Consider the following 13625-nt stretch of genomic DNA (forward strand, 5'->3'; position numbering starts at 1 on the left):
GGGTATATAGTGACCTACTATTGACCAAGGCCCATATGGTATATAGTGACTCGTATTGACCAAGGCCCATAGGGTATATAGTGACTCGTACTGACCAAGGCCCATAGGGTATATAGTGACTCGTATTGACCAAGGCCCATAGGGTATATAGTGACTCGTATTGACCAAGGCCCATAGGGTATATAGTGACTCGTATTGACCAAGGCCCATAGGGTATATAGTGACTCGTATTGACCAAGGCCCATTGGGTATATAGTGACTCGTATTGACCAAGGCCCATAGGGTATATAGTGACTCGTATTGACCAAGGCCCATAGGGTATATAGTGACTCGTATTGACCAAGGCCCATAGGGTATATAGTCACTACTATTGACCAAGGCCCATAGGGTATATAGTCACTACTATTGACCAAGGCCCATAGGGTATATAGTGACTCGTATTGACCAAGGCCCATAGGGTATATAGTCACTACTATTGACCAAGGCCCATAGGGTATATAGTGACCTACTATTGACCAAGGCCCATAGGGTATATAGTGACTCGTATTGACCAAGGCCCATAGGGTATATAGTGACTCGTACTGACCAAGGCCCATAGGGTATATAGTGACTCGTATTGACCAAGGCCCATAGGGTATATAGTGACTCGTATTGACCAAGGCCCATAGGGTATATAGTGACTCGTATTGACCAAGGCCCATAGGGTATATAGTGACTCGTATTGACCAAGGCCCATAGGGTATATAGTCACTACTATTGACCAAGGCCCATAGGGTATATAGTGACTCGTATTGACCAAGGCCCATAGGGTATATAGTGACTCGTATTGACCAAGGCCCATAGGGTATATAGTCACTACTATTGACCAAGGCCCATAGGGTATATAGTGACTCGTATTGACCAAGGCCCATAGGGTATATAGTGACCTACTATTGACCAAGGCCCATAGTGTATATAGTGACTCGTATTGACCAAGGCCCATAGGGTATATAGTGACTCGTATTGACCAAGGCCCATAGGGTATATAGTGACTCGTATTGACCAAGGCCCATAGGGTATATAGTGACTCGTACTGACCAAGGCCCATTGGGTATATAGTGACTCGTATTGACCAAGGCCCATAGGGTATATAGTGACTCGTATTGACCAAGGCCCATAGGGTATATAGTGACTCGTATTGACCAAGGCCCATAGGGTATATAGTGACTCGTATTGACCAAGGCCCATAGGGTATATAGTGACTCGTATTGACCAAGGCCCATAGGGTATATAGTGACTCGTATTGACCAAGGCCCATAGGGTATATAGTGACTCGTACTGACCAAGGCCCATTGGGTATATAGTGACTCGTATTGACCAAGGCCCATAGGGTATATAGTGACTCGTACTGACCAAGGCCCATTGGGTATATAGTGACTCGTATTGACCAAGGCCCATAGGGTATATAGAGCTATTTGGAACGTAACCTAAGATAAATATTCTGTCCAAAACAGATTTTTGAAATGAATTATCGTATTCGGTATATTTTAGTTTTTGTTGTTGTGGGGTAACCATGTTCTCCCGATCAACTGTGTTACGAGCATTACCTTCTAACACAAACACAAGTCATTCTAGGCTCAAGGACACTGACACAGCAGTCAAACACTTAGGTAGTTATAGACGTAACAGTGTTGTAACGGTCGTCGTCGTGACTGGACCAAGGCGCAGCGAGTTGCGCGCTCATCTTAACTTTTATTGTGAACGCGACTAATAAACAAAACAATAAACAACTGAACAGTCTCGTCGGCTATACACAGCAGTACAAAGAACAACCTCCCACAATTCCCAAAAACAAACATACTCCTAATTATAGGACCTTCAATTAGAGGCAACGATAACCAGCTGCCTCCAATTGAAGGCCCCAATCCCAATTACTAAACATAGAAATAAACATCCTAGAAACAGACGTAGAACTATGCAACATAGAACTAAACCAAAAACCCCGGAAACATAAATCAAACGCCCCTCTACATAAACACACACACTCAAAACCATATAAAACAAATACCCCCTGCCACATCCTGACCAAACTCTAATTACAAATAATCCCTTTACTGGTCAGGACGTGACAAGTGTAAATTCTAGACAGAGTTCTACAGTAGAGACAGACTTGTGCTTGTTTGTTGAGGTTTAAGAATGCTTGTAATACACACTTACATACATACATACACACACACATCAAAACACACACACACACACACACACCCATGCACGCATACACACAGGTACCTGCTGTGGAGCAGTGTAGTTGGCTGGGTTGGACACAGAGTTGTTGCTGGAGTACAGACCAGATGATGACGTGAAACTGGACCCTGGAGAGAGAAGAAGAGGGAGAGAGACAGACAGAGAGACAAAGAGAGAGACAGAGAGAGAGAGAGAGAGAGAGAGAGAGAGAGAGAGAGAGAGAGGGAGAGAGAGAGAGAGACAAAGAGAGAGACAGAGAGACAGAGAGAGAGAGAGAGAGAGAGAGAGAGAGCGAGAGAGAGAGACAAAGAGAGAGACAGAGAGAGACAAAGAGAGAGACAGAGAGAGACAGACAGAGACAAAGAGAAAGACAGAGAGACAGAGAGAGAGAGAGAGAGAGAGACAGAGAGAGACAGAGAGAGAGATACAGAGAGAGCAAGAGACAGAGAGAGAGACAGAGAGAGACAGAGGAAGAGACAGAAAGAGAGAGAAGGAGAGGGAAAGAGACAGACAGAGACAGAGCGAGAGCGAGAGGGAGAGAGAGAGAGAGGGAAGGAGAGGGAGAAAGAGAGAGACAGAGAGAGAGCGAGAGAAGGAGGGAGAGAGAGAGAGAGAGAGAGAGAAAGAGACAGAGAGACAGAGATGAATTCATCTTGTGTCAATTCATTTTCCTGACATAACTGTTATTGAGATATTTCTATATTTGATTTCTATAACCTTTATTTAGGAAATCCCACTGGAGTCCAGTCTCTTTTCCAATGATACTGTGTTTTATTACAAACAACTATCCGAACAGCTTAAACAGACACAATTACATACAGAGTTCACTCCACAATGAACAGGTCCTGTATTTTAGTCTTACCTAATGAAGGCAGGAATTCCTACTTAAGTCACGCTAGTACGGTACCTGTCACCTGATTGGTTAGGTTTCCACTCTCACATTCCTTCGATTGGATGTTTGGCTAACTGACCTGGCATCTGATATGGTGAGTAGGCTGTCTGTCCAGGCTGTGGTGTGTAGTTGAGGCTGGTCTGTAGGGGAGTTTGGGAGAGACTCCCCTCTGTCTTCATACCTGGTAACATCACACCCAGGTCTGGAGAGAGAGGGGGGAGGGAGAGAGGGGGGGAGAGAGGGAAGGAGAGAGAGAGGGGGAGGGGGAGAGAGGATAGAGAGAGAGAGAGAGAGAGAGAGAGAGGGAGGGGGGAGAGGGAAGGAGAGAGAGAGGGGGGAGGGGGAGAGAGGGGGGAGGGGGAGAGAGAGGATAGAGAGAGAGAGAGAGAGAGAGAGAGAGAGAGAGAGAGAGAGAGAGAGAGAGAGGGGGGAGAGACGGAAGGAGAGAGAGAGGGGGAGAGAGAGAGAGAGAGGGAGGAAGAGAGAGAGAGAGGGGGGAGGGAGAGAGAGAGAGAGAGAGAGGGAGAGGGGAGAGAGGGAGAGAGAGAGGGATGGGGAGAGAGGGAAGGAGAGAGAGGGAGAGAGAGAGGGATGGGGAGAGAGGGAAGGAGAGAGAGAGAAAGAGAGAGAGAGCGAGAGGGAGGGGAGAGAAAGGGAGGGAGAGAGAGGGATAGAGAGTACATGTGTGTCAGTCTGAGAGGACAACATGTCTGAGTACATGAGTGTCAGTCTGTGCGTGTGCGTGTACCATAGGTAGACAGTCCGTAGGCCTGGCCAGTCTGGGAGTATGTGGTGTAGACGGTCGACGGCTGCATGCTGCTGAACTGGGATTGGCCGGCGTACGCTGGCATGGGCGGGGCTGCCGGTGTGGACAGGATGTGGGGGTACGGCCTGGGGGGGGGGGGGGGGGGGAGGAGAGGAGAGGAGAGGAGAGGAGAGGAGAGGAGAGGAGAAAGAGTTATATAGTAATATAATATAGTAATAGTGTATAGTATAGTTATATAATAATATAATATAGTAATAGTGTATAGTATAGTTATATAGTAATATAATATAGTAATAGTGTATAGTATAGTTATATAGTAATATAGTAAAGTAATAGTGTATAGTATAGTAATAAAATATAGTAATGGTGTATAGTATAGTTATATAGTAATATAATATAGTAATAGTGTATAGTATAGTTATATAGTAATATAGTAAAGTAATAGTGTATAGTATAGTAATATAATATAGTAATGGTGTATAGTATAGTTATATAGTAATATAATATAATATAGTAGTAGTGTATAGTATAGTTATATAGTAATATAATATAGTAATAGTGTATAGTATAGTTATATAGTAATATAATATAGTAATAGTGTATAGTATAGTTATATAGTAATATAATATAGTAGTAGTGTATAGTATAGTTATATAGTAATATAATATAGTAATAGTGTATAGTATAGTTACATAGTAATATAATATAGTAATTGTGTATAGTATAGTTATATAGTAATATAATATAGTAGTAGTGTATAGTATAGTTATATAGTAATATAATATAGTAATAATGTATAGCATAGTTATACAGTAATATAGTAATAGTGTATAGCATAGTTATACAGTAATAAAATATAGTGTATAGTATAGTAATAAAATATAGTAATGGTGTACAGTATAGTTATATAGCAATATAGTAAAGTAATAGTGTATAGTATAGTTATACAGTAATATAGTAATAGGGCAAAGTATAGTTATAAAGTTATACAATAATATAATATAGTAATAGTGTATAGTACAGTAATACAGTAATATAATATAGTAATAGTGTATAGTATAGTTATATAGTAATACAATATAGTAATAGTGTATAGTATAGTTATACAGTAATATAATAATAGTGTATAGTATAGTTATATAGTAATACAATATAGTTAATAGTGTATAGTGTAGTAATACAGTAATATAATAATAGTGTATAGTATAGTAATACAGTAATATTATAATAGTGTATAGTATATTAATACAGTAATATAATATAGTGATAGTGTATAGTATAGTTATATAGTAATATAATATAGTATAGTTATATAGTATTATAAACAGGGTAATTCGAGCCCTGAATGCTGAGTGGCTGAAAGCCGTGGTATATAAGACCATATACCACATGCATGACAAAACATGTATCTTTACTGCTTTAATTACGGTGGTAACCAGTTTATAACAGCAGCAAGGCATCTTGGGTGTTTGTGGTACATGGCCAATATACCACGGCTAAAGGCTGTGTCCAGGCACTAAGAACAGCCCTTAGCCGTGGTATATTGTCCATATACCACACCCCCTCGGGCCTTATTGCTTAAATATAATATAGTAAGTGTATAGCATAGTTATATAGTAATATAATATATTAATAGCTTACAGTTATATAGTAATATAATATAGTAATAGTTTATAGTATAGTTATATAGTAAAATACTATAGTAATAGTGTATAGTATAGTTATATAGTATTATAAAATAGTAATATCATATAGTATAGTTATATAGTAATATAATATATGAATAGCTTACAGTTATACAGTAATATAATATAGTAAAAGTGTATAGTATAGTTATATAGTAATATAATATAGTAATATTGTATAGTATAGTTATACAGTAATATAATATAGTAATAGTGTATAGTACAGTTATATAGTAATATAATATAGTAATAGTGTGCAGTATAGTTATATAGTAATATAATATAGTAATAGTATATAGTATAGTTATATTGTAATATAATATAGTAATATAATATAGTAATAGTATATAGCATAGTTATATAGTAAAATAATATAGTAATTGTGTATAGTTATATAGTTATATAGTAATCTAATATAGTAATAGTATATAGTACTATAGTTATATAGCAATATAATATAGTAATAGTGTATAGTATAGTTATATAGTAATATAATATAGTAATAGTATATAGTATAGTTATATAGTAATATAATATAGTAATAGTGTATAGTACAGTTATATAGTAATATAATATAGTAATAGCATATAGTACTATACTTATATAGTAATATAATATAGAAATATAATATAGTAATTGTGTATAGTATAGTTATATAGTAATATAATATAGTAATAGTATATAGTACTAGTTATATAGTAATATAATATAGTAATATAATATAGTAATAGTGTATAGTACAGTTATATAGTAATTTAATATAGTAATAGCATATAGTACTATACTTATATAGTAATATAATATAGAAATATAATATAGTAATTGTGTATAGTATAGTTATATAGTAATATAATATAGTAATAGTATATAGTACTAGTTATATAGTAATATAATATAGTAATATAATATAGTAATTGTGTATAGTATAGTTATATAGTAATATAGTAATAGTATATAGTACATTGCAGGACTTACTTGGAGGGGTAGATGGGTGGGGAGTACTGGTGTGCAGATGGAGGGCTGTATCCACTGCTGGTAATGACTGACAACAATAAACAACAACAAACAACACATCCGGGTAAACAACTGGTAAACAACTGGTAAACAACTGGTAAACAACGGGTAAACAACTGGTAAACAACTGGTAAACAACTGGTAAACAACTGGTAAACAACGGGTAAACAACTGGTAACAACTGGTAAACAACTGGTAAACAACTGGTAAACAACGGTAAACAACTGGTAAACAACTGGTAAACAACGGTAAACAACTGGTAAACAACTGGTAAACAACGGTAAACAACTGGTAAACAACTGGTAAACAACTGGTAAACAACGGTAAACAACTGGTAAACAACTGGTAAACAACTGGTAAACAACGGGTAAACAACAACCAGTACATACACTGTGTCTGATCATATTCCTCTTTGTCATACGGTTGTAGTTTGTTGTCATAGAGACGTCACAGGTCAACACTGACCCCTCTGTCTCTAAACCCTCTCTACATGGGGTTGCTCTGTGTGTGTGTGTGTGTGTTGTGTTTGCGTGCTGTGTGTGTGTGTGTGTGTGTGTGTGTGTGTGTGTGTGTGTGTGTGTGTGTGTGTGTGTGTGTGCTGTGTGTTGTGCGTTGTGTTTGTGTGTGTTGTGTTTGCGTGCTGTGTGTTGTGTTTGTGTGCTGTGTGTGTGTGTGTGTGTGTGTGTGTGTGTGTGTGTGTGTGTGTGTGTGTGTGTGTGTGTGTGTGTGTGTGTGTGTGTGTGTGTGTGTGTGTGTGTGTGTGTGTGTGTGTGTGTGTGTGTGTGTGTGTGCGTGTTTGCGTGCTGTGTGTTGTGCGTTGTGTTTGTGTGTGTTGTGTTTGCGTGCTGTGTGTTGTGTTTGTGTGTGTGTGTGTGTGTGTGTGTGTGTGTGTGTGTGTGTGTGTGTGTGTGTGTGTGTGTGTGTGTGTGTGTGTGTGTGTGTGTGTTGTGTGTGTTTACCTGATCCTGCGTAGTTGTCCAGTGTTGTGTCTCCTGTAGTCCTGGCTGTCTCACTGTTGTTTATAGGCTCTGTTTTAACTGGAGAGGAAGGAGAGGAGAGACAGAGGTGAGGAGAGAGAGAAGAGGAGAGAAGAGATAGAAGAGAAGAGAGAGGAGAGAGAAGAGGAGAGAGAAGAGGAGAGAGAGGAGAGAGAAGAGGAGAGAGAGGAGAGAGAGAAGAGAGAGAGAAGAGAGAGGAGAAAGAAGGAGAGAGAGAAGAGAGAAGAGGAGAGCGAGAAGAGAGAGAAGAGAGAGAGAGAAGAGAGAGGAGAAAGAAGGAGAGAGAAGAGAGAAGCGAAGAGCGAGAAGAGAGAGAGAAGAGGAGAGAGAGATGAGGAGAGAGAGAGAGAGAGAGAGAAGAGGAGAGCGAGAAGAGAGAGAGAAGAGGAGAGAGAATAGGAGAGAGAAGAGAGGAGAGAGAGAAGAGGAGAGAGAGGAGAGGAGAGAGGAATTAAAGGAGAGAGAAGAGGAGAGAGGAGAGAAGCGAGAGGAGAGGAGAAAGGAGAGAGGAGATAGAGACGAAGGAGAGGAGAGAAAGGAAGGAGAGGAGAGAGAGGAGAGGAGAAAGGAGAGGAGAGGAGAGAGGAAGGAGAAAGAGGAGAAGAGAGGAGAGAGGAAGGAGAGGAGAGGAGAGAGAGAAGAGGAGAAAGTAGAGAGAGGAGAGAGGAGAGAGGAGGAGAGGAGAGGAGCGATACGAGAGCGGAATGTGAGGAGAAAGAGGAGATGAGAGGAGAGGTGAAAAGAGAGAGAGGAAGGAGAGGAGAGAGATAGGAGCGAGAGGAGAGAGAGGAGAGGAGAAATGAGAGAGAGGAGAGAGAGGAGATAGGAGAGGAAGGAGAGGAGAGGAGAGAGAGGAGAGGAAAAAGGAGAGAGAGGAGAGAGGAGAGAGAGGAGAGATAGGAGAGGAAGGAGAGAGGAGAGGAGAGAGATGAGCGAGAGGAGAGGAGAAAGGAGAAAGAGAGAGGAGAGGAGAGAGGAAGGAGAGAGATGAGAGAGAGGAGAGGAGAGGAGAAAGGAGAAAGAGAGAGGAGAGGAGAGAGGAAGGAGAGGAGAAAGAGAAGAGAAGAAAGAGAGGAGAGACAGCGGAACGAAGAGTGAAGAGAGGAAGGAGAGGAGGAGGAGAGAGGGAGGGAGGAGAGGAGAAGAGAGGAAGGAAGAGAGGGAGAAGGAGAGACTAGATATGAGGTCATGTGCAGAATAATTCAAACAGCACAGCACACATCTACAGCGGAGGATCTCTAGACTGAGGTATTGTACCTAGCTACCGTGGAAGCCTGAATTACAATTCCACATGCCTTTTCTCTCTCAAACACACACCTAGGCCATGTTCAGTTGCCAAACGTTGCAGATAGAAATGCCATGAACAGAGCCAACATGATTCCTTGGTCTTCACGTCGGAGAGGCATGTTTGTTCTGTATTCTATATTTCTATCTGAACATTCGAAAACGTTGTGAGCTTCTGAAGGCGCCCCTATACTCACATACACCCCCACTTCACACACCCCCACTTCACACACCCCCACCCCACACACCCCCACTTCACACACCCCCACTTCACACACCCCCACCCCACACACCCCCACTTCACACACCCCCACACCCCCCCACTTCACACACCCCACTTCACACACCCCACTTCACACACCCCCACCCCACACCCCCACTTCACACACACCCATACACCCCCACCCCCACCCCACACCCCCCACTTCACACACCCCCACACCCCCCCACTTCACACACCCCCACCCCACACCCCCACACACCCCCACACCCCCACACACCCCCACTTCACACGCCCCCACACCCCCCCACTTCCACACCCCCACCCCCCACTTCACACACCCCCACACACCCCCACCCCACACACCCCCACACACCCACACACCCCACCCCACACACCCCCACCCCACACACCCCCACACACCCCCACCCCACACCCCCCCACCCCACACACCCCCACTTCACACAACACAACCCCACACCCCCACACACCCCCACCCCACTGCTCCAGAGCAGTCGGCTCAGACACACACATGCTCAGTCAATACCATAGTCCTTTCCACTGTGGGCAGGGGGCGGGCTACTGCAGCCCAGCAGCCAATCAGCCGTGTTTAGAATAGTCATGGTCTCTCCTGAATGGGCGGAGGATCAGAAAGGGGGCGGGGTTACAACTCACAGACTCTCTCACCTCAACAAGCCAAACCATAACACTGCTGTGGTTCATTTGGATTCAGAATGATTCATGAAGGTTCAGAGATTCAGAATGGTTCGTGAAGGTTCAAAATGGTTTACAAAATGTCACTCAGTATCCAAAGTAGTCATTTTCAGTCACAACTGGACTATCTAAGGATTGTTACATGTATTCAACACAGTTGCTGCCAAATACATTGGCACCCTTGCACTTTTCTTAAATAGTTCCCTATTTCTTAGGAAAAATAAGTTGAAATTTAAGAAAATGTTTTAGTCACACACCTTGTTATTGGATTTTCATACAATGCAGAACCAATTTTATTTTTTGTCAACTTAAGTTTATAATTTTAATTTAGAACATAAAGACAAACTGAATGGACGACATTATTGGCACCCCAGAGCTAGTACTTAGGTACAGAGTCTTTGGCTAAGATAACGACAGACAAACCCTTCTTGTAGTCATCAATGAGCTTCACCTTTCATGTTTGAGAGGTGCCCTCCACCAACTGTGATGTTTTCAGATCTCACCATAAGTTACGGATGTAATTCAGATCTGGACTCTTCAATGTGGACCATGCAGTTGCATTTTAACAGTGAGGAGGCAACAGAAAATCTTTACTTTTTTTACTTGCCCAAAAGTGAGGTTATTTACTTGCAGGTGGAGAAAATAAGACTAGTGTACCGATATTTACAAAATAAAATAAACTGGTTAAAGACAAACCGAATGAAAACATGTAGAGCTCTAGCAAAGAAAAAACAATCCAGGCCTGTAACCATGCCGACCCGTTACCTGTCCTGTCCAACAAACAAGGAAAGGTGACAGGTGTTTAAAGACCAATACTCATGATGTTGTCACAAGCGTCGTTGAAGGGGGACCAAAACGCACCGGGTATATTTATCATCTTCTTATTTACTTGAAAGAAAGACACTATAAACAGACAGACATACAGACAGACAGACAGACAGACAGACAGACAGACAGACAGACAGACAGACAGACAGACAGACAGACAGACAGACAGACTAAACAGGAAATAACCACCCACAAACATAAGAGAAAACCAACCCACTTAAATGTGGCCTCCAATTAGAGATAACGACAACCAGCTGCCTCTAATTGGAGGTCCAACCGAAACCCCAACATAGATATAGAAAAACTAGATAAACACATAGAAATAGACAATGTAGAACATGAACCAAAAAAAGGCAGAACCACATAAAACAAACACCCCCCTGCCACGCCCTGACCAAACTACAATAACAAATAACCCCTTTTACTGGTCAGGACGTGACAGACGTAACAGCCAATGAGAATCAGTTTTGGAATCAGAATACTCAATAGCATGAATTTCAATACACACATCCTCAGATGATAAATGTACATAAACAACCGTTGTAATATTATCAGAAATACACTTCGGGACATGAACATGTACGTCCCTCCGGGATAGGTTACTTCCGCATCGCCCACCAATGAAAAAAAAATCATCATCAATTCTCTGAAAAGGAACATAAACCCCTTCATTCAAATCACGGTCATCGTTTTGACATTTCTGAAGATTCACCTTTAACATTTCATTTTTTAGTCATTTAGCAGACGCTCTTATCCAGAGCGACTTACAGTAGTAAATGCATGCATTTAATTTCATGTATTTTTTGGGGTTTGTTTTTTTGTACTGGCCCCCCGTGGGAATCGAACCCACAACCCTGGCGTTGCACACACCATGCTCTACCAACTGAGCCACAGGGAAGACATATTAATTGTTAAACATGACCAACTTAAAGAGGTAACTTCTGATCGTTACGTGAGAAGACAGAGTAACATTTTACAGGGAGACAAACAACAATAGGTTTCGCGGGCCAAACCAATTGCAGACGCTACAAACTTAAAGTCATTAGGCTGTGTTTCTCTTCTTTTACAGCAACAACCAAGAGGACATCTAACCCACATTATCAATAAATAAATGTGCTTCCAATAAAACCATAAATCATTTATGCTCATTTATGAAAGGTTTTATGACTATGTGATGGAGGACAGCTGGCCACACCAGAACAGAACAGCATCTCTTCACATCTGGCCACACCAGAACAGTCCAGCATCTCTTCACATCTGGCCACACCAGAAACAGCCCAGCATCTCTTCACATCTGGCCACACCAGAACAGTCCAGCATCTCTTCACAGCTTGCCACACCAGAACAGTCCAGCATCTCTTCACATCTGGCCACACCAGAACAGTCCAGCATCTCTTCACAGCTTGCCACACCAGAACAGTCCAGCATCTCTTCACAGCTTGCCACACCAGAACAGTCCAGCATCTCTTCACATCTGGCCACACCAGAACAGTCCAGCATCTCTTCACAGCTTGCCACACCAGAACAGTCCAGCATCTATTCTTGAACCATTCCTGGGTGCTTTTCCCATGTGTCTTTGGGGTTGTCCTCCTGCTGGAAGACCCACAACCTTCAATGGAGACCCAGTTTTTGGGCAGTGGGTTGGACATTTGACTCCAAAACACCTGATAAACTGCTGACTCCTTGATGCCTTGAACATGTTCAAGGCCCCCCAGTACCAGAGGTAGCAAAACGACCCCACAGCATTATCAAACCTCCCATGTTCGATTGTAAGGAGGGCTTCTTGCCAGCGCTGAAGACATCATACCGCAAACACAGCACTATTTTATTAAGGAATAATGTCAACTCTATTCATTTTGAATAAGGATTAATGTCAACTCTGTTCATGTTGAATAAGGAATAATGTCAACTCTATTCATGTTGAATAAGGAATAATGTCAACTCTATTCATGTTGAATAAGGAATAATGTCAACTCTATTCATGTTGAATAAGGAATAATGCCAACTCTATTCATGTTGAATAAGGAATAATGTCAACTGTATTCATGCTGAATAAGGAATAATGTCAACTCTATTCATGCTGAATAAGGAATAATGTCAACTCTATTCATGCTATTTCTATCTGCAACGTTCCAGAACGTTTTGCAACTGAACGTAGTCATGGTAACATTACTAGTAGCCTACTGAACGTAGTCATAGTAACATTACCAGTAGCATACTGAACGTAGTCATGGTAACATTACCATTAACAGTAAACAATGTATTACTAAATCCCTCTTGTCACTCCTCTATATCTGACTGGGTAAATAACTCCTCTATATCTGACTGGGTGAATAACTCCTCTATATCTGACTGGGTGAATAACTCCTCTATATCTGACTGGGTGAATAACTCCTCTATATCTGACTGGGTAAATAACTCCTCTATATCTGACTGGGTTAATAACTCCTCTATATCTGACTGGGTGAATAACTCCTCTATATCTGACTGGGTGAATAACTCCTCTATATCTGACTGGGTGAATAACTCCTCTATATCTGACTGGGTGAATAACTCCTCTATATCTGACTGGGTGAATAACTCCTCTATATCTGACTGGGTAAATAACTCCTCTATATCTGACTGGGTAAATAACTCCTCTATATCTGACTGGGTAAATAACTCCTCTATATCTGACTGGGTTAATAACTCCTCTATATCTGACTGGGTGAATAACTCCTCTATATCTGACTGGGTGAATAACTCCTCTATATCTGACTGGGTGAATAACTCCTCTATATCTGACTGGGTGAATAACTCCTCTATATCTGACTGGGTGAATAACTCCTCTATATCTGACTGGGTAAATAACTCCTCTATATCTGACTGGGTAAATAACTCCTCTATATCTGACTGGGTAAATAACTCCTCTATATCTGACTGGGTAAATAACTCCTCTATATCTGACTGGGTAAATAACTCCTCTATAGCTGACTGGGTTAATAACTCCTCTATATCTGAC

General features: G+C 41.3%; 1 protein-coding gene across 1 annotated transcript; it reads right to left on the reverse strand.

The window, feature by feature from the left end:
• Positions 1-2202: 2202 nt before the first annotated feature.
• On the reverse strand, positions 2203-9743 carry LOC145879889 (protein phosphatase EYA4). The gene is made up of 6 exons (XM_082977096.1): positions 9630-9743; positions 7540-7617; positions 6542-6608; positions 3864-4006; positions 3195-3317; positions 2203-2351 (listed from the first exon to the last, which is right to left on the reverse strand). The coding sequence occupies exons 1-6, from the start codon at positions 9703-9705 to the stop codon at positions 2218-2220; spliced, it is 621 nt and encodes a 206-aa protein (XP_082833222.1). The 5' UTR covers positions 9706-9743; the 3' UTR covers positions 2203-2217.
• Positions 9744-13625: the final 3882 nt, after the last annotated feature.

The sequence above is a fragment of the Salmo salar genome, chromosome 06, assembly GCF_965601325.2.
Source record: "Salmo salar chromosome 06, fSalSal1, whole genome shotgun sequence".
Classification (NCBI taxonomy): domain Eukaryota; kingdom Metazoa; phylum Chordata; class Actinopteri; order Salmoniformes; family Salmonidae; genus Salmo; species Salmo salar.